We start from the raw sequence: 19,088 nt of genomic DNA, 5'->3' as shown, positions 1-19,088 counted from the left end.
GCAGCTGCGGGGACCCTCCTGGCGTGACCCCGGGGGCTGGGGGGGGTGACCCAGGGCCATGGGGGCAGCCGGCTGGCACCCCACCGCCCCATCCTCGCCACAGATCCACTACACGGGCGCCGGCATGAACCCCGCACGCTCCTTCGCCCCCGCCGTCATCACCCGCAACTTCACCAACCACTGGGTAAGTGGGGAGGGGGGACCCCCCATGCCCCCCCGGGCCCTCCCGGTCCCGCCCCGGGCGTCGCGGTCCTGCCCCAGCCGCGCCGTCCCTGCCGAGGGGAGCCGGCTGCCGGAGCCACCCCAGTGACGGCAGCACCCCAGGGTGCGGGGGGCTGCACAGATGGGGCACAAGGGGCCCCCCACCACCTCGGGGGGGACGTGGCTGCCCCTCGCTCACGCTGCCCCCCTCTCACGGGGAGCTGGGTGCCCCGCGGCCGGGCTGGACCTCCCGCAGGGACGGGGGGCGGGAGGGTGCCGTCTCCCGGGGGGCAGGGGGTGCCGGGGGTGCCGGTGCCCACGCCGCCCCCCCGCAGGTGTACTGGGCGGGCCCGCTGCTGGGCGCGGCGCTGGGCGCGGTGCTGTACGAGTTCGCGCTGTGCCCGCGGCCGCGCAGCCTGGCCGAGCGCCTGGCCGCCCTCAAGGGAGAGCCCCCCGCCGCCGAGCCGCCGCCCGAGCCGCCGGCCGAGCCGCTGGAGCTGAAGACGCAGGGCCTGTAGGCCGGGCCCGGCCCCCCGCGCCCGCCCGCTGCTTTGCTGTGACGGGGCCGCCGCGGTGCGTGTGGTGCGTGTGTGTGCGGCGCGGCGGGCGGCGGCGGCGGGGCCCCGCTGCCGGGACCCGGCCCGGCCGGGGCCGCCGCGCCCCGCCCCGCCGCGGCGGGAGTTCTGTGTTCGGTGAATTAAACCTGCTCTTTTATTTTGGTAACCGCTCGCGGCCGTGGCCGGTACCGGAGGGGCCGGGGCGGGGGAGGGAACACCGGGAGGGAGCGGGGGAAGCGGGGCCCCGACGCTGGGCCGGGCCCGCGTCGCCCCGGCAACCGCGCGGGGGCTGACGGGAAGCACCGCCCGTTCCCGCGCCCGCAGGGGAGGCACCGCCCTGCCTCGCCCCAGGGGAGGGGCTGCGCCCCAGCCAGGGCCGCAATTAAAAGGGCAATGCCGCGCCTGCGCACCCCTTTCCCCCACGGCCGTCGGCGGGCGGGGGGAGTCCCCCCAGCACCACGGTGTGGAGAGCGGGGCGACACGGGTGCACGTGGCCGCGGGGAGGGGACTGCGGGGCTCAGCGCAGCCGGGCCATGCCCGTGGCGGGCGACAGGAGCGGGAGACAAGGGCCCATCGGGTTCGCTCGCGCGGAAGTTACCGCTTGAAGCCCGCGGGAGGGGCGGGGCCTCTGGCCGCGGGAACTGGGACGGTTGTGTAACGCCGCCCCCGCGCCGGTTCCCGGGGCGCGCGGCCGCGAGGGCGGCGGAGGCGGGGCTGGCGGTGAGCGCGGGGGGTCGGGGCCGCCGGGGGCTCCGGTACCGGGCGGGTCGGGGCCGGCCGCTACCCCAGTAAGGGGTCTAGGGAGGCCTAAGACTGGCCGGCGCGCCGGTAGCGGCTGGGGGGGGCGGGAGGCCCCTGGTACCGGGGGGGCAGCCGGCGGTGGCGCTGACGGCTGTCTCGCAGAAGGCCCCCGGTGCCCGGTCCCCAGCGCCTCGCCGCGCTGCATGGACTGGTACATGATGAACTGCGAGCTGCTGGCCACCTGCAGCGCCCTGGGCTACCTGGAAGGGGACGTCTACCACCGGGAGCCCGACTGCCTGGGTAGGTGGGGCGGCGGGGGCGGCGGGGGCCGGGGGCGGCGGGGGCTCACGGCCCCGCTCCCTCCCCCAGAGAGCGTCAAGGACCTGATCCGGTACCTGCGCCATGAGGATGAGACCCGGGACGTCCGGCAGCAGCTGGGGGCAGCCCAGATCCTGCAGAACGACCTCCTGCCCCTCCTGGTCCAGCACCCACAGGACAGGGTGCTCTTCGATGCCGTTGTCAGGTACCGAGGGGCAGGTTTGAGGGCCGGGGGTGGCCCCACGGGGGTCCCCGCGGAGCGCTGGTCCCACACGCCCCTGCCCCTGGCCGCTCGCAGGCTGATGGTGAACCTGACACAGCCGGCCCTGCTCTGCTTCGGCAAAGTGCCACCGGATGCCACCTCCCGGCACCACTTTCTCCAGGTCCTGTCCTACCTCCAGGCCTACAAGGAGGTGAGTCTGCCCGGGGAGGGGTCCCTGGCACAGCCCCTGGGTGGGGGGCTCTGCCCAGACCCTCCTCACTCACGCAGAGGTTTCCGCAGGCTTTTGCCAGCGAGAAAGTCTTTGGGGTGCTCAGTGAGAAGCTCTACGATCTGCTGCAGTTGGTGAGTCCCGTGTCCCCGCGCGGCTCCCGGGGGCTGTGGGGACCGTCCCTGCCAGGTGGGGCCTGGGTCCCCCCGGGAGCCGCAGGGACCCCTCACAGCTCCGTCACCCCAGGACTGGGAGCAGCGGCAGGAGGAGGACATGCTGCTGATCGAGAGGATCTTGCTGCTGGTGCGCAACGTGCTGCATGTCCCCCCGGACCCCGCGGAGGAGCAGGTACCGGGACAGGGCCCGTCCCTGGGTACTTGGCAGGCCTGGGGCTGTGGTGGCTCCCCGGAGGCCCCCACACCCTGCCTGCTGAGCTCCCCGCCCATCGTGCCCCCCAGGGCGTGGATGGTGACGCCAGCGTGCACGACCGGGTGCTGTGGGCGCTGCACATCAGCGGCATGGACGACCTGCTCAAGTTCCTGGCCAGCGCCCAGGCGGAGCAGCAATGGGCCCTGCACGTCCTGGAAATCATCTCCCTCATGTTCCGCGACCAGGTGAGCCAGGGTGGGGGCGATGGGGCGGGGGACCTCTGCGGAGCCCCCCCACCCCCCCGCAGCGCTGACGGCACTGCCCGCAGAGCCCGGAGGAGCTGGCGGCACTGGGGCAGGGGCAGGCGGCCGCCGAGCACGGGGAGGACACGAGGGAGCTGGAGACCCTGCGGCAGCGGGAGCTGGTGGAGAGGAGGGCCCGAGCGCTGCAGCGCCCGTCCAGGTGAGGAGGAGGGACCCCCGTGGCGGGGCCAGGACCCCCGTGGCGGGGCTGGCACCGCTCAGCCTGTGTCCCCCTGCCCCAGGCACTCCCGCTTCGGCGGCTCCTACGTCCTGCAGGGCCTGAAGGCGATCGGGGAGCGCGACGTCGTCTTCCACAAGGGGCTGCACAACGTGAGCGCGGGGACGCGGCGGGGGGGCGTGGGGATGATGACACGGGGGTGTACGTCCGACTGCTCCGTGCTTGTCCCCCGCAGCTGAAGAGCTACAGCCATGACCTGGGCAAGGAGACGCGGCGGGTGCCGCGGCGGCGCCAGGCCGCCCCTGAGGCCGAGCCCCCCCGCCGCTCTGCCCGCAACGTCCGGCTCTTCCTGCGCCACTTCTGCCAGGACTTCCTGGAGGGCTGCTACAACCGCCTGATGCTGCTGGTCAAGGTGAGGGGCCGGGGGGCCGCGAGTCCCTCCCCAGGCTGCGGGACCCCCGCTGAACCCCCCCTGCTGCCCCCAGGACCAGCTGGTGCGGGAGAAGGCTCAGCAGCATGATGAGACCTACTACCTGTGGGCCACCGCCTTCTTCATGGCCTTCAACCGCCGCCACGGCTTCCGGCCCGAGCTGGTGTCAGAGACGGTGGGTGTCCGCGCCTTCCACTTCATCGAGCAGAACCTCACCACCTACTACGAGATGGCGCTGATGGACAAGAAAGACGCGGCAACCTGGGCCCGCAGGTGGGTGCCTGAGACTCCCTGGGTGCCTGGGACCCCCCACGCACAGGGCCCTGCCCTGACACTGCCCGTCCCCAGGATGCACTTGGCCCTGAAGGCGTACCAGGAGCTGCTGCAGACGGTGCAGGAGATGGACCGGTCCCCCGAGCAGGCGGTGCGGGACAGCAGCCAGGTCATCAAGAGTGAGTCCCTCTGCCTGTCCCTGGAGGGGGTCCGACCCCAGTCCCGCCCCCGCCCCCCAGCTGACCCCCTCCTCCACAGGCAACATCTTCTACCTGATGGAGTACCGGGAGCTCTTCCTTGCCCTCTTCCGCAAGTTTGACGAGACCAAGCAGCCGCGCAGCTTCTTGCGGGACCTGGTGGAGACGGCCCATCTCTTCCTCCGCATGCTGGAGCGCTTCTGCCGGGACCGCACCAGCCTCGTGGTGCAGGTGGGATGCGGCTGCCCTGCTGGGGGGCTCCCGGGGGGGTTGGGCAGCCCATCCTGACCCTGTCCTTGGACCCCAGAGTAAGCGTGTGCGGAGGAGGAAGAAGCCACGGGCGCCCGCAGCCCTCACCTCACAGCCACCCAGCGCCGTGGAGCTGGAGGAGCTGTGGGCAGGATTGGCCCCGCAGCTCCAGGCCTGTCTGCAGGTAGGGGGAAGGATCTGGCCCCGTGGTGGGCAGCGGGTGTCTTGGCGGGGCACAGGGTGACACTGTCCTGCCCCAGGGCGAGGTGCCCCTCCCTGAGGACGTGGTGCCCTTCGATGCTGCCTCGGAGACGCCGGTGGAGGAGCAGCGCATGGAGGCTCTGCTGCGGATCCAGCGGTGCCTGCGGGACGCCCAGGCCCCCCAGGCCCTGCGGCTGCTCCGCTCCGCCAGGTACCGGCACCGTAACTCCCATCCCGCGCCCGGGCAGGGGTGCGGGGACACGGTGCCAGCTTGTCCCCTTCTCCCCAGGGACGTCTGGCCTGAAGGGGATGTGTTCGGGCCCCCTGATGTGGGGCCACCCGAGGAGACCCAGCTGCTGCGGGAGATCCTCTTCGCTCCCCTGCCCCGTGAGTCCCTGGCCGGCGGCACCGGGGGCAGTGGGCTCTGGGCCAGGGTGCTCGGGGCCCTCAGCACTGTCCCGCCACAGGGCACGCGCCCCCCGAGGCTGAGGAGCTGGAGGAAGAGGAAGAAGATGAGGAGGAAGAGGAGGAAGAGACCGTGCAGGTGTCAGAGAAGGAGTTCAACTTCCTTGACTACCTGAAACGGTGAGAGGGGCCGGGGGGGCCAGGGCGGCACCGCTCACCGGGGCGGCACCGCTCACCGGGGCTGCTGCGGCAGGTTCGCGTGTGCCCCCGTGGTCCGGGCGCTCGTGCTGCTGCTGCGGGGGTACGCCCGCAACAGCCCCCGCACCAACCACTGCGCCGCCCGCCTGCTGCACCGCCTGGCCCGCGACCTGCGCATGGAGGCCATGCTCTTCCAGCTCTCCCTCTTCGCCCTCTTCCACCGCCTCCTCAATGACCCCGCTGCCAGCGCACACCAGGTCAGCCAGGGCCCAGCTCCCCCCGAGCCCCCTGGGGAGGCGGCTGTCCCCGGCGTCCCCCAGCCCCACTCTCCCTCCGCCTGCAGGAGCTGGTGGCGTTGGCCAAGTTCATCCTGGGCAAGTTCTTTGCGCTGGCGGCCACCAACAAGAAGGCCTTCGTGGAGCTGCTCTTCTGGAAGAGCCCGGCGGCCATCCGTGAGATGACCGAGGGCTACGGCTCCCTGCAGGAGGGAGAGGGGTGAGTGGGGCTGGGGAGGGGGCTGCCGCCCTCCCCTCACCTCCCCTCACCTCCCCTCCATCCCTGCCCAGGGCTGGCAGGAGCCGGATCCCCCCCTGGACCCCCCAGGAGGAGCAGGAGCTGCGGGAGCTGTACTGGAAGTACAAGGAGGTGGAAGGTACCGGGGCTCCCCGGGGGGGCAGAGGGACACCCGGGGGGCAGCGGGGGCTCCGTCCCTGCAGCCTTCTGCTCCTGCAGGCGAGGACGTCATCGCTGCCATCCTGGCGCATCTCCCGGTGCCTGGGCGGACGCGGAGGCAGGTGGTGAAGCAGCTGGTGCGGCTGGGGCTGGCCGGCAGCGCCAAGGACTTCCCGCGGGAGAGGTGGGTCGGGGGCCCCCCAGGACCCCCGGGCCAGGGCGGCCGCCTCGCCCTGGGGCAGGGGCCGACAGCCGTGTCCCCCCAGGAAGGGCACCCGCCTCGTGCTTTGGACGCAGGAGCAGGAGGAGGAGCTGACGCGGCTCTTCGAGGAGTTCCAGGGCTCGGAGGGTGAGTGGGGCCAGGGTGGGCTGGGGGAGCAGCCCCCAAAGTCCCCCACCCTGACCCCCCTACCTGCAGATGTCCTGGGGAACATCATGAAGCACCTGACAGCGCGGCGGTCACGGGCTCGTGTGGTGGAGAAGCTGCTGGGGCTGGGACTGGTGTCGGAGCGCAAGGAGCTGTACAAGAAGCGCCGGAGGAAGGGCCACGGCCCTGGGCCGGTACAGGGGGCTGGGGGGGCCGAGCTGTGCCCAGCGGGTGCTGCTCCATCACAGGCACCCACACGCTGCTGGTCCCCGCAGGGTGTGGCAGGCACCCCGGCGGTGCCGGCCCAGGACAGCTCGGCAGAGGATGGGGACAGCTCGGAGGAGGAGGAGGATGAAGTGGAGGAAGGCCCCATGGAGGAGCAGTGGCTGCCCGAGGAAGGAGCCGGGCAGGGTCTGGCACATCGTCTGCATCAGGAAGGTGGGAGAGGGGCTCCAAGCCCCCGGGTCGGGCTTGGCTCTGGGGCCGTATCCTGTCTCACGCTCCCCTGTCCCCAGGCCTGGCCGGGCCCCTGCAGTGGCTGGAGAACTGCCTGCGGAGGACGGCCGGGGACCGCGAGCAGGACGGTGAGTGGGCTGGGGCCGCGGTGGGTGCTGGGGCCGCGGTGGGCGCTGGGGCCGGGCTGACGGTGCTCTCGGCCCAGGCGTGTCCCACCCAGTGCCGCTGGTGCCGCTCTCGGAGGAGAATGAGGACGCCATGGAGGACCGGCGCTTCCGGGCCCTGCTGCGGCAGCTGGGGCTCCGGCCCCCTGCCAGCGAGCAGGTGAAGCCTCTGTCCCTGTCCTTGTCCCCGTCCCCACGCCAGCACTCCCGGCACGGCCCTGCAGCGTCTCCCCTCTCTGCCCAGGAATCCTTCTGGCGCATCCCAGCGGCCATCACCCCGCAGCAGCTCCGCCGTGCGGCCGCTTCCCTCACCCACCACGGCCCTGACCCCCCAGGACCCCCCCAGAGGCTCCTGGAGCCACCCACGTGCCCCCAGGACCCCGCTCCAGGTGAGAGGCTGGGCTGGGGGTGCAGGAGCTGGGCTAGCCCTCCCCAGCCGTGGGGCTGGCCCTGAGCCCCGCTTTCGTGCCTGTCAGCAGCACAGCCGCCGGCAGGGCTGGGATCGGACTCGGAGAGGTGAGAATGGGCTCCCGTGCCCCGGCCCCGCAGCTGGGTCCATTCCCCCGACTCGGGGGCAGATCTGGACCCCTGGGGTCTCCCAGCGCGGGGCTGAGTGGTGCCAACCCCTGTCCCCACTGCTGCAGCGAGGAGCCTGTCCCCAGCCCCGCGCAGCCGGGCACCAAGAGGCGACGGGAGCTCGACAGCGAGGACGAGGGCGACGGGAGCTCAGGTGCATTCAGCCCCTCCGCTCTCTCCCGAGGGGCCGGCGGGGGCTCTTCTGTGGTGCTCAGGGTGGCACCAGGAGCTGGGCATGGGGTGCTGCTGGCTCCCACTCACCCTGTCCCCAGCCCCTTTGCCACACCCCTGGTGCTGGAGAGATGGGGGGCAGGGGTGTAGCCCCACTCCCTGCACCACGGGGCCGGGGGTCTCAGCCCCCTCCCTCCACCCACAGGCGCAGAGCCGGCCCCTCCAGCCCGCGACTCGCAGGAGGACGAGGACCCCCAGCCCCTGGGGAGGCGGAAGCGTGTCCGCCGTGTGGAGGAGGAAGAGGAGGATTGAGGGGGGCTCCCGGGCTGTTTTCTGGGGTTTCTGCAGGTTTTAAAGCTGTTTTTAAAGGGTGCTGCAAACGCAGGCACCCGTCCTCCACTCTGGCCCCTTCCCCCTGTGTCTCCATTTCCCTGTTTTACCCCAACTCCCTCTTTTCCCTCAGCTGTTTTTTCTTTTTTTCCCAATACCTTTTAAATCTGGAAGAAGACCAAATAAACAAACGCAGCTTTCAGCCTTGCCTAGTGTGTGGGTCTGGGGGCCGGGGCTGCACGCTGCCCTGGCCCCAGGGAGGGGCCCTGGCCCTGTGCTGGGGGCCGGGGCCAGGCCCCGCGGGTGTCGCAACACGTCCTGATAATGGCAGCTATAAAGGGGCCGCAGGGGCGGCAGCCGCAGTGGCTGGACGGGCAGGGGACACTGGCGAGCGGGTGAGCCGGGGTGCTGGGGGGCTGTGGGCATGGGGGGCTGACGGGGCTCTGTCCCTTCTCCTGCTCCACAGGCTGTCCTGGAGCTGCCGCCATGACCCAGGCTCTGCTCTTCCTCCTCCTCCTCCTCGTCAGCCTGGGGGGCTGCGCCCTCTCTGCCGCCGCCCCTGGGCCGGGTGCCGATGGCCGGGCAGCGGCGCGGGTGCTGCTGGCGCAGCTGGCGGAGCACCTCCCCCCTCGGGCCCTGCCGGGGCGTGGGGTGTCGTGCCAGGACCTGCACCCCGAGGCCCTGCCCGGCTTCACCCAGCTGCCGCCGCTGCCCCGCGCCCTGGCGCGCGCCGCCATGGCCCTGGCACTGAGTGGGGCCGCCTGCGGGCCCCAGGCCGAGGCGGAGGTGCTGGGGCTGTCCCAGGAGCTGGGCCCCGCCACGGCCGCCGCGCTGCTGCGGGGGCTGGCGCGGCTGAGGGGTGCCCCGGCCCCCGAGGCCCTGCCCCTCCTCCTCAGCCTGGTGCGGCCGGGGAGCTCTGCCCCGGCACGGCCCTGCGCGGCAGCCCTCCGGCTCCAGGGCCCCGCGGCCGGCGCCCGCCCCACCCCGCCTGGGGCGCTGGCCGCAGGGCCCTTGGCTGAGGGGGTGCGGGTGCTGCCGGGGGCCAGGGCCCGCGCCTGGCTGCCTGCGTGCCGCCGAGCCACCCGGCACCAGTCCCGGCACCGGCGGGAGGACGAGGACGCCTGCAACCCGCCGGGGGAGCGGGAGGCCCACGGCGTGCTGGAGTGGGTGCCGGGTGTCAGCACCTTCTACAACCTGGGCACCAGCCTCTACTACGCCTTCCAGGGCTGCGAGGCCGTGGCCTCCACGCGGGCCCTGGAGGTCGCCGAGGACCTGGGCTATGCCGGCCTGGCTGCCCTCACCGCTGGCGCCAGCGGCCCCGTGGCCCTGGGGCTGCACCTGGGGCTGCAGCCGGGGCTCAAGGCCGGGGTGCGGGCACTCATCAGCTACTTCACCTCGGACGGGGACCCCCCGCCGGCCCCCACCGCCCACAGCGGCCCTGTCCTCATCGTCTGAATAAAGGTCCCGTGCGGTGACTGGCTCCGAGTCCCTGTCCCCGTCTGGGGGGGTGGGTGCCAGGTCGATGCAGGGCTGCCCTGCCCTGGGACATGGGGACCTTGGCTCTGTGGGGAGGCCTTGCCTGAGCCACGTGGTGGCAGCCGGCCTGTCCCTTGTCCTGCCCAGCGTGCCCTGCCTGGCGCCGGAGCCCACGGCCCTGTCCCTACTGCTTCTGCAGCCTGACCTGTCCCTGCCCCGCGGCCTGTCCCCACAGCCTGTCCTCATCCCAGTGGCCACATAGCCCGTCCCCAGGGGCTGTCCCTGTCCCCATGGCTCTGTCCTGGCAGCCCGTCCCTGTCCCCAGGGGCTGTCCGTGTCCCCATGGCTCTGTCCTGGCAGCCCGTCCCTGTCCCCAGGGGCTGTCCGTGTCCCCATGGCTCGGTCCTGGCAGCCCGTCCCCAGGGGCTGTCCGTGTCCCCATGGCTCTGTCCCGGCAGCCCGTCCCTGTCCCCACGGGCTGTCCGTGTCCGTCCGGGACCGGCGCTGCCATCCCCTCCCCTCTGGTCCCTCTCTGGCTCCGCCCCCTCTGGCTCCGCCCCCCTGACGTAATTTCGGGGAAGCGGGCAACCCCGCTGGAACCCCTGTCTGCCGGGCGGGGAGGCGTGGCCTTGTCGCCGTGCTCCACCAATCGCCGCGCAGAGTGGGGAGGGGGCGTGGCCTCCGCGCCTTCCTGACGAGGCAACCGCCGAGGTGGGAGCGCGGCGCCGGGCGGGGGGTCCCGGGGGTCCCGTCTGCGGCGGGGGCGCGTCTGCAGGGCGCCGCTTCGGGGGGGGAGCAGGTAGGGGATCCCGGTTGGGGCACGTAGCGATCGCCCTCGGGGGGTTCCTTGGGGGGGGGGGGGGGGCTGTTTAGGGGCACCCACCTGCAGGGAGCCTTATGGGGGGGGACACTTGGGGTGTAGGGGGCCCGTCTGGGGGTGCGCGTGGGGTGCAAGGGGTGCAAGGGGGGACCAGTTTAGGGGTGCCTCTGGGGAGGGTGCTGCGTGGGGGGCCCTCGGTGAGGAGGGGGGTGGGGAGAGCGCGTGCCCCCAGCCCCTGCAGCTCGGCCCCAGGCCCCAGCGGGAAAGCTCTGCCGCTGCTGACCCTTCCTCGCGGCCCAGGACGGGGCTGCCAGCCCGCGGCGCTCCCCCGGCCCAGCCTGAGCCGGAGCAGAGGGACCCGCGGGACCACCGTGCCGCAGGCAGGTACGCGGGGCGCAGGGGCGCGCGGGCGCTGGCTTCAGGTGCTCCGGGCCTGCTGTGGCCGGGGGGGCGATGGGGCCGCCCTGACACCCCCCGCCCCCCAGCATGGCGCAGTGGCAGGAGGTGCAGAGTTTGGCCAACACCTACCTGGAGCAGGTCCACCAGCTGTATGCCGGGGCGGCGCTGCCCATGGCGGTGCGGCAGTGCCTGGCCGCCTGGATCGAGCACCAGAACTGGTAACGGGGGGGTCGGGGCTGGGGGCCGCGCCGGCCAGCGCGTGCCGGGCTGGTGCTGAGCCCCTGGTGCTGCAGGCGCCAGGCGGCCGAGCCGCTCTCCTCCCATGCCCGGATGCTCTTCCACTCCTTGCTGGCGCTGCTGGGCGAGCGCCTGGGCAGCCCGGGGCTGGGCGACGAGGACTTCATGCTGAAGCACAACCTGCGCAAGGCGCGCCGCGACCTCCAGGTGGGCGGCAGGGCCGGGGCGGGGGGGCGGAGGTCTCTGTGCCCCGCTGACCCCCCAGCCCCTCCGCAGGCCGAGTTCGAGGAGTGCCCGGAGAAGTTTGCCAACCTGGTGGCCAACCTGCTGCAGGAGGAGCGGCGGATCCTGCGCCTGGGGCAGGCGGGGGGGCAGGTAGGGCAGGGACCCCCCCGCTCCACGGGGCCCTGCTGGCCGCTGCCCGACACCCCGTGTCTCCGCAGGGGGGGGCCGCCCCGGCGCCCAGCGCGCCCCCGGAGAGCGACCGGGAGCAGCAGATCCAGCGGCGCCTGGCCGAGTTCCACGCGGCCCTGCAGGTAATGGCCCCCCCGGCCTCCCCGGACCCCCGGGGGCTGCCCGGCCCCTCACCCCCCTCTGCCCCCAGGAGGCCGAACGCGCCTTCCGGCACCTGGAGGACCTGCAGGACGCCTTCGACTTCTGCTTCAAGGTGCACTACCTGCCGGGTAAGGCCCAGTCCCGCTCGACCCGGGGGGAGACGCGGGATGGCGCTGCCCTGCGCCCCACAGCACCCCTCCGGCCCCCCTCACCCCCCGCCCGCAGGCGAGGACAGGACCAGCGACCCCCAGTACGCCCAGCAGGTCCAAGCCCTCCAGGCCAAGCTGCAGATCCTGGACCGGCAGCGGCGGGTGAGAGGGGGCTGGGGCTGGGCCGGGGGGGGCCGCGGCCGCCCCGTGCCCCCCCGCTCAGGCTCGTGTCTCCCCCCAGGAGGTGCTGGCTCAGATGCAGCAGCTTCTGGGGCGCAGCGAGACCCTGCGGGACTTCCTGCAGCAGGAGCTGGCGGCCTGGCGGGAGCGGCAGCAGCGCGCCTGCCTGGGGGCCCCCGTCGACACCCGCCTGCGCCCGCTGGAGACCTGGTAGGGCCGGGATGGGAGGGGGACGGGGGGGCTGCGGCCGGCCCCCGCTGAGCCCCGCGGCGCCCGCAGGTTCACGGAGCTGGGCCAGGGGCTCTTCCAGCTGCTGCAGCTGCTGCGGGCGCTGGGGGACCTGCGGCAGAAGGTGACCTACGAGAGGGACCCGCTGAAGGCAGAGACCCCCCTCCTGGAGCGGCGGCTGCAGGAGCAGCTCACCTACCTGCTGCAGAGGTGGGGGTGGTGCGGGGGGGCCGGGGGGCCGGGGACGGAGCAGCCCTGACCCTCCCCGTGCCCCCAGAGCCTTCGTGGTGGAGCAGCAGCCCAGCATGCCCAACCCCTACAAGCGCCCGCTGGTGCTGCGCACGACCAGCAAGTTCTCGACCCGCGCCCGCCTGCTCGTCCGCCTCCACGACCGCAACCACCGCATGGAGGCCAAGATCCACATCGACAGGTCGAGACCCCCGGGGTGGGACCCCCTGCCCAGCCGTGGGGCTCCCGGGGCCCCGCTCCCCGCTGACGCCCTGTTGCCTCTTGCAGGGACCCGCCCAAGATAAAAGGGTGAGAGCTGAGCGAGCGCCGGCTGCGGCGGGCAGGACTGTGCCCCCCCGGGGGTCCTGGCCCCCCACCCGCGGCCTCTCTCTGCCCCGTAGGTTCCGCAAGTTCAACATCCTGACGTCGAGCAGCAAAACCCTCCTGGCAGGGGACAGTCCCCAGGACGGGCTGGTCTGCGACTTCCAGTACCTCGTAGGGGCCCCTGCCCGGACCCCCGGGTCCTTCGCGGGGCAGGGGAGCGGGGTGACGATCCCGGCCCAGCCCCGACCCCCAGCCCGGGCTGATTTTCTCCTGCCCCGCAGACGCTGAAGGAGCAGAAGGACAGCAGGTCGGGCAAGGGCAGCAAAGGCACCGGTGAGGTGGGTACGGGGCTGGGGGCCATGGGGTGCGGGGCGCGGGGGCGGCCGGTGCCCACCGGTGCCCACGATGCCACCTCTGCGCAGGGTCCGCTGGTCGTGACGGAGGAGCTGCACCTCATCACCTTCACGCTGGCGTACGCCTACTGTGGGCTGGAGCTGGAGCTGAAGGTAAGTGCCGGGGGCCGGGGGGCTGGGGGGGGCCAGGGGGGCCGAGGACTGCTGGCCTGACCCCCGCTCCCCCCGCAGACCTCCACGTTGCCCTTCGTCATCATCTCCAACAACAACCAGCTCTCCAGTGCCTGGGCTTCTATCCTCTGGTTCAACATGCTCAGCAGCGACCCTGAGGCAAGTGGGACCCCTCCCCAGCCCTGCGCCACCCCCCGCTGCCCTCGGCCCTGCTGCCCCTCACCCCCTGGCCTGGTCCTGGTGTCCCGTCCCCATCCCTTCTCCTCGCCCAGTCTCCGTCCCCGTGTCTTGTCCCAGGTTCCCGGTCTCTGTCCCCGCTCCTCCCCCATGCCCTGTCCCTTCTGTCCCCAGTCCCTGCCCTGTCCCGGTCCCCGTCCCATCCCCGTCCCCTGTCCCGGTGCATGTCCCCAGACCCTGCCACGCACCCCCGGCCCCATTCACCCCGTCTCCCGCAGCAGCAACAGTTCTTCTCCATGCCGCCCCCGGCGCCCTGGCCCCGGCTGGCCGAGGTGCTGAGCTGGCAGTTCGAGAGTGTGGCCGAGCGGGGCCTGAGCGGGGACCACCTCCTCATGCTGGCCGAGAAGCTCTTCGGTAAGGCTGGGTGCCGGCCCCAAGCCCCCCCTCGCTGCCGGGCGCCCCGGGGCCGGGACGGAGGCCGTGCCACCCCCCTCACCCTGCTCTCGCCTCCAAGGCTCAAAGCCCTCTCTGGAGAGCACCCTGACCTGGCCCAAGTTCTCCAAGGTGAGCGGTGTGCGTCCCCTGTAGCCCCGTCCCGCTGTCCCCATGCCCCACTGTGGCCCCGGCCCCCCGGCCCCGCTCACCCACCTTCTCCCGCAGGACGGCGCCTCCGGCTTCTCCTTCTGGGCCTGGCTGGATGGGATCCTGGGATTGCTCCAGGAGCACCTCAAGCAGCTCTGGAAGGACGGGTAGGAGTGGGGCTGGGGGGCCGGGGGGCCGGGGGCTGCAGGGGCTGACGGTGCCTCCCCCAGGCTCATCCTGGGCTTCGTGAGCCGGAAGCAAGAGAAGAAGCTGCTGAAGGGGAAGCGGACGGGGACGTTCCTGATCCGGTTCAGCGAGAGCATCCTGGGGGGGGTCACCTGCACCTGGGTGGAGCACCCCGAGAGCGGTGAGTGCGTCCTCCTGGAGTCCTGCCCCTCACCCCGGCCTCAGGCCCGCCCTGGGCACAGACTCCGGCTGCTCCCCATCCCATAGGGCCCCCCGCTTTTCGGGCGGTTGTTCCCTACACCACAGCCGAGCTGGCGTCCCTGGCCCTGCCCGACATCATCCGCGACTACCAACTGCTGGTGGAGGAGAACATCCCCGAGAACCCCCTCCAGTTCCTGTACCCCGACACCGCCCGCGACGAGGCCTTCGGGCCCTACTACAGCCAGCGGCAGGAGGGTATGGCGCGGCACGGCGCGGCACGGTGTGGGGCACTGCGGGGGAAGCGCCCACTGCCGCCTCCGACCCCTCCTCTCTGACCCCAGGGAACCTGACGGAGCAGAAGAAGTACCTGAACCGGCGCCTCATCCGCGTGTCCTCCAGGTGAGGCAGGGAGACGCCTCGGTCTCCAGGAGGACCGTCTCGCCCACAGCCTCGTGTCCCCGGGCTCTGACCCCGACCCGCCATCTCTCCCCGCAGGCAGGCACATGAGTCGTGGCAGACAGAAGAGGAGTTGGTGGCTGCCACGGAAAACCTGGAGACGCTGCGGCTGCAGCCCGGTGGCCTGGCACCGCTGCAGCCCGGGAGCCCGGGGACACTGCAGGTCACGCCTGGGAACCTGGGGACGCTGCAGCCCTCGAGCCCAGGGACAGTGCAGGTGATGGCCACGAGCCCGGGGATGCTGCAGCCCAGGGGCTCAGGGATGCTGCAGCCCGGGCCCCAAGGCCTGGAGCCAGCACGGCCGCTGCAGGCGGGATCAGGGGTCTCGGAGGTGCTGCAGCCAGGAATTGGGAACCTGGAGCCACAGCTGGTGCTGCAGCTGGTCCCCGAGGGCCAGGGGACGCTGCAGGTGCTGCCCGGGGGGCTGGGGATGCTGCAGCACGTGGGACCCGAGGACCAGGGGACACAAGTGGGACCTGGGGCTGTGGAGCCGCAGCTGGTGCTGCAGCTGGTCCCTGAGGGCCAGGGGACACTGCAGGTGCTGCCTGGGGGGCTGGGGACGCTGCAGCCCGGGGACGCAGGGATGCTGCAGCAAGTGGCAGCTGGGGACACGGGGCTGCTGCAGCCGGTGCCGGGGGCTGCAGAGCCGCTGCCGGCCCCCAAGGGGCAGGGGCTGCTGCCACCAGAGCTGAGGGACCTGGAGCCACTGCCTGGGAGCCCGGATGTGCAGGAGCTCCTTGAGGCACTGGCAGAGGGGCTGGATTCGGGCTCAGGGACACTGGAGACGCTGGAGGTGGCGGAGCTGATGCCCGACATGCTGGAGGCCATGGACAGGGGGCTGGACGGGCTGGGCCCCGGGCCGGCGGGTGAGTGTTGGGCAGATGTCAGGGCCGGTGGGGGACAGAGGCGTCCCCTCGGCACTGACCTCTCCCAGTCCCACAGGCAGCGCCGCACTCCTGGACCCCCGCGACCCGTTCCTGCCGCAGCCTGAGGACATGGCCCTGCCCGCTGTCAACTCCCTCTTCGCCGCTGCCGACTTCCCCCCTCTCCACATCGACACCAATGACTTCCAGTGACTCCCGCCGGCCCCCCGTAAATAAACCTCTTCCTGCCCCAGCTGCCTGCGCTGCCTGCAGGCAGACCCGGGCTGTGCCGTACACGAGGAGCCGCTCATCTCCTTCAGACCTTTATTAGAAACTCATAAATACCCGAGATAAATAGGGAGCAACGCACATAAATAGCCCCTCGGGGCGGAGGGGAATAAATAGTCGGGGGGGCCGCGGCCAGGCCGGCCTCAGCGGGGGCTGGCGCTGTGGGTGAAGACGCGGCTCATGATGGCGGTGAAGGACTGGAGCCGCTGGAGCGCCAGGCGCTGCAGCAACGGGTGGGCCCAGGCCTCGCTGGGGGCCATGGAGTGCCGGGGGGGCCGGCCATGCCCCTGCTGTGGGGAGAGCGGGGTTAGGGGGCCCGAGGCTCCGGCTGATGGGCGGCCGCTTCCCCGGCTGTGGGGGAATGGGCTCCCTCGGGGCTGCCACCCCCTCCCGGCACCCCGGCCCCTCACCTGGACGAGGCCCAGCAGCTGGTCCAGCGCGGCCTCCAGCCGGGGCAGGCGGCGGGCGGTGAAGATGTCGGAGCCCAGCAGGTCCCGGTAGTGCTGCAGCCCCTGCAGGATGCGCCGCAGGCAGCGCTGCGGGGGGCAGGGCGTGAGCTGGGGGGCCGGGGACCGCTGCGCACATCCCCCAGCACCCTGGGACCCCCAGGCACCCCTGGGGACCCCCAGCACCCCTGGGAGCCCCAGGCACATCCCCCGGGCACTGCTGGGACCCTCGGGTGCCACCAGCACCCCTGGGGACCCTGCACGTATCCCCTGGGCACCGCTGGGACCCCCGGGCACCTCTGGGTACGCCCAGCACCCCTGGGAACACCGGGCACATGCCCAGGCACCACTGGGACCCCCGGCCATGTCCCCCAGAGCACCGTCAGGCTCACGCCTCCCCGGGCGCCCTCAGGCTCCCCGGCCGTCCCACCGCGGCCCCGACCACCCCACACCCCCCCGGTACCGTGTTGTTGGTGTCCAGCGTGGAGGGGTCACAGGCGTCGCTGCAGCGGATCCGGGGGGGCCAGTTCTTGGGGTCCTCCTCGCTCAGGTGCGTCTCCTCCTGGCAGCGGGGGGGTCAGCAGGGTCCCCACGGTCCCCAACCCCGGCACCCCGCGCCCTCGGGGCACCCCTCCTGCCGGGATGCCCGCAGACCCCCGCGCCCTCCCCGCGCCCCGCCGACCCCCCGCGCTCACCAGCACCCGGTGCGGCTCCTTGAGGGCCGCCACCAGCCGCGACAGCTCCCGGGAGAGGCTCCTGCAGGCGGCCCAGTCGGTGCGGCGGGCCGGGGCCGGGGCCGCGGGCGGCGGCAGCAGCAACAGCAGCAGCAGCGGGAGGCAGAGGCAGAGGCGGAGGAGCGGGGCCATGGCCGGTCGGTGCCGCCACCGGCGCCGCCACCGGGCTCTTATGGGGCGGCGGCAGGTGGGGAATCCCCGGGGCAGGTGGCACCCGCCCCCCGTTACTGCGAAATCGCCGCCTCCCTCGAAAGCAGAACTGATACCGGGCCGGGGTCCCCGGGCTGCGCCCCGCCGCGCCCGGCCCCGCGCCGCGCCGCGCCGGGCCGGGCCGGGCCGGGCAGGAAAACCCGGGGCAGTTCCTGGCGGCTCCGCGCCCGCGGGCACCGCGGCGGCAGCAGCACGGGCGGGACCCCGCTCCCGCCCGGCACCGCCCGCCCCGGGACCCCCCGCCCGGTGCGCCTGCGCCACCCCGCCGAGCGCACCGGGGAGCCCGGGCAGCGCGGGACCCCCGGAGCCCGGCGACGGCTCCCCGCTGTCCTCCCGCTGTCCCCTCGGTGTGTCCCCTGTGTCCCCCAGTGTGTCTCCCAGTGTCCCCTGTGTCGCCCGCCGGCATCGGAAAATCAGTCGGGGCGGCCCCGGCGCGGCGGCTGACGGCTCCCCGGGGCCGCGGTGTCCCTGCGGGGCTTCCCCTGTCCACACCCCCCGGGACCCCCGCAGGCCTCGGCAGCCCCGGTCCCCGCCGGGCCGTGCTGCCCGCGGCGCCGCAATCGCGGCCGCCTCGACGGGGCGGCTCTGGCGCTTCCCGCTCCCGCCCGGCGGGGCTGCCCCCGGCCTTCCCCGGACCCGCGGGCCCGCAACCGCCGCGCCTCGGGCACCGGCACCGGCTCCGGGGAGGGCGAGAGTGGCCGCCCTCCCTCCCTCCTTGCCCGTGGTCCTGCCCGTGGCGTCGTGTCCCCCGTAGGTTTGGGTGAGGGAGGCCGGGGCGGGGGGTCCCGGGGGAGGCTGGGACCGGTGGGGTTTAGTACCACGGTCCGGCCACTGTGCGCTGCTCTGGGGACCCCGCGGGTCCCCGTGGGACACCAGTGGGACACGAGGGGACAGCGTGGGACACTGTGGGGCTTTTGGGGACATAGTGGAACCCTGTGGGCGGGACGCTGCGTGACACCAGTGGGCATGGTGAGACCCCACAGGACACTGTGGGACCCCGTAGGATGCTGTGTGACGCCCGTGGGCACGGGCGGATGCTGTGGGATGCCACGAGAAGCTCTGTGACACCAGTGGACACGGTGAGACCCCATAGGCACTGTGGCGCACTTTGGGACCCCGTGGGATGCCAGGAGACACCGTGGGCACGGTGGGATCCCACAGGGTGCCAGGGGATGCTGCGTGACACCCGTGGGCCCGGTGGGACGCCGTGGGAGGCCACGGGACAGTGCGGAGCCGCAGGTGCCGCAGCCGGCAGGCAGCGCTCGGGGGTCTGTGCGGTGGTGGGGGGCGGAGAGGCCTGAGGGGTGTCCCGGAGCGCTGCCCCGCCCCGGGCTCTCCCGGCCGCGCCCCGGGGGCCGTTACCGCCCCGCCGCCTCGAAACGGCCGATTTCAGGCTTTTTGACCCCTCCGCCGCGCCGTCCAGCACACCACCCTCCGCACAGCTTAGTCTCGCCTTACTCAAGCGCTGATTGGCCAGCGCCCGAGGCTCCGCGCTGCCATTGGTCCACCGGCCCCGGGGGCGGGCCGGTTTACCGGGCGGGAGCGCGGGGGGCGCGGTTGCTATAGCGACGGCGGGAGGGGCGGTGGCGGCCCCGGCCCGGCCGTGGCGGCGCAGCGGGACGAGCCCGGGAGCGCGGCCCTGGCGGGGCTCTGCCCGCGGCTGCTCGGTAACGGCGGGCACGGGGCGTTATGGGTAACGGCCGCCGTCGCACCGGGGCGCGGGGCACTGTGGGATGCTTGGCCGGAGCGCGGGGGGTTGTGGGTAGCGGCCCCGGGCTCGGAGCACGGCGGTGAGAGCGAGGGCCCCGTAGCGGCTCGGGCCGGGCCCGGGCCCCCCGTGCCCTGCCCAGCCCCGCCCAGCCCCGCCGCCAACGGCCGCGGGTCTGTGGCAGCTGATACCGCCGGTGGGTTCGGTGTCGGCCTGCGGAGATAAAGGAGGCGGGTGCGGAGCTGGTCTGGCTCCTCCCGCGGGTGGGGGGGCTCGGAGGGGTTAGTGAGAGCCTGGCCGGTGCCCCGAGCTCCTGTGTGGTGTCCGGCTC

The 19,088-nt window shown here is 73.3% G+C and overlaps 5 protein-coding genes across 5 annotated transcripts; 4 read left to right on the top strand and 1 right to left on the bottom strand.

The window, feature by feature from the left end:
* Positions 1 to 58: 58 nt before the first annotated feature.
* On the top strand, positions 59 to 719 carry MIP (major intrinsic protein of lens fiber; the record flags this gene model as incomplete). The annotated part of the gene is made up of 2 exons (XM_082011867.1): positions 59 to 184; positions 537 to 719. 2 exons carry the CDS (start codon positions 59 to 61, stop codon positions 717 to 719), a joined length of 309 nt encoding a protein of 102 aa, XP_081867993.1.
* A 983-nt stretch (positions 720 to 1,702) lies between these two features.
* Positions 1,703 to 8,209, top strand: TIMELESS (timeless circadian regulator; the record flags this gene model as incomplete). The annotated part of the gene is made up of 28 exons (XM_082011866.1): positions 1,703 to 1,799; positions 1,869 to 2,022; positions 2,116 to 2,230; positions 2,320 to 2,382; positions 2,495 to 2,596; positions 2,707 to 2,862; positions 2,946 to 3,079; positions 3,162 to 3,249; positions 3,333 to 3,509; positions 3,583 to 3,800; positions 3,876 to 3,979; positions 4,059 to 4,228; positions 4,305 to 4,430; positions 4,507 to 4,658; positions 4,737 to 4,834; positions 4,915 to 5,032; positions 5,106 to 5,307; positions 5,394 to 5,545; positions 5,617 to 5,702; positions 5,783 to 5,906; positions 5,989 to 6,283; positions 6,365 to 6,527; positions 6,605 to 6,673; positions 6,751 to 6,869; positions 6,954 to 7,098; positions 7,186 to 7,225; positions 7,354 to 7,439; positions 7,662 to 8,209. The coding sequence occupies 28 exons, from the start codon at positions 1,703 to 1,705 to the stop codon at positions 7,766 to 7,768; spliced, it is 3,660 nt and encodes a 1,219-aa protein (XP_081867992.1). The 3' UTR covers positions 7,769 to 8,209.
* A 63-nt stretch (positions 8,210 to 8,272) lies between these two features.
* On the top strand, positions 8,273 to 9,241 carry APOF (apolipoprotein F; the record flags this gene model as incomplete). The annotated part of the gene is made up of 1 exon (XM_082011865.1): positions 8,273 to 9,241. The coding sequence occupies one exon, from the start codon at positions 8,273 to 8,275 to the stop codon at positions 9,239 to 9,241; it is 969 nt and encodes a 322-aa protein (XP_081867991.1).
* Positions 9,242 to 10,568: 1,327 nt separating this feature from the next.
* On the top strand, positions 10,569 to 15,619 carry STAT2 (signal transducer and activator of transcription 2; the record flags this gene model as incomplete). The annotated part of the gene is made up of 23 exons (XM_082011811.1): positions 10,569 to 10,699; positions 10,775 to 10,925; positions 10,995 to 11,093; positions 11,162 to 11,254; positions 11,323 to 11,401; positions 11,499 to 11,584; positions 11,664 to 11,812; positions 11,882 to 12,040; positions 12,108 to 12,260; positions 12,347 to 12,367; positions 12,460 to 12,553; positions 12,664 to 12,720; positions 12,805 to 12,888; positions 12,967 to 13,065; positions 13,362 to 13,497; positions 13,598 to 13,647; positions 13,744 to 13,832; positions 13,896 to 14,032; positions 14,119 to 14,307; positions 14,394 to 14,451; positions 14,548 to 14,878; positions 15,047 to 15,374; positions 15,451 to 15,619. 23 exons carry the CDS (start codon positions 10,569 to 10,571, stop codon positions 15,582 to 15,584), a joined length of 2,907 nt encoding a protein of 968 aa, XP_081867937.1. The 3' UTR covers positions 15,585 to 15,619.
* Positions 15,620 to 15,802: 183 nt separating this feature from the next.
* IL23A (interleukin 23 subunit alpha) lies at positions 15,803 to 16,971 on the bottom strand (the record flags this gene model as incomplete). The annotated part of the gene is made up of 4 exons (XM_082011802.1): positions 15,803 to 15,949; positions 16,070 to 16,195; positions 16,569 to 16,667; positions 16,801 to 16,971. 4 exons carry the CDS (start codon positions 16,969 to 16,971, stop codon positions 15,803 to 15,805), a joined length of 543 nt encoding a protein of 180 aa, XP_081867928.1.
* Between the last annotated feature and the right edge of the window lie 2,117 nt (positions 16,972 to 19,088).

Source organism: Phaethon aethereus, assembly GCF_964289735.1.
Source record: "Phaethon aethereus genome assembly, chromosome: 29".
Taxonomy (NCBI): Eukaryota; Metazoa; Chordata; class Aves; order Phaethontiformes; family Phaethontidae; genus Phaethon; species Phaethon aethereus.
Note: the sequence above shows the minus strand (reverse complement) of the source record. Positions and strands in the feature narration are given on the sequence as shown.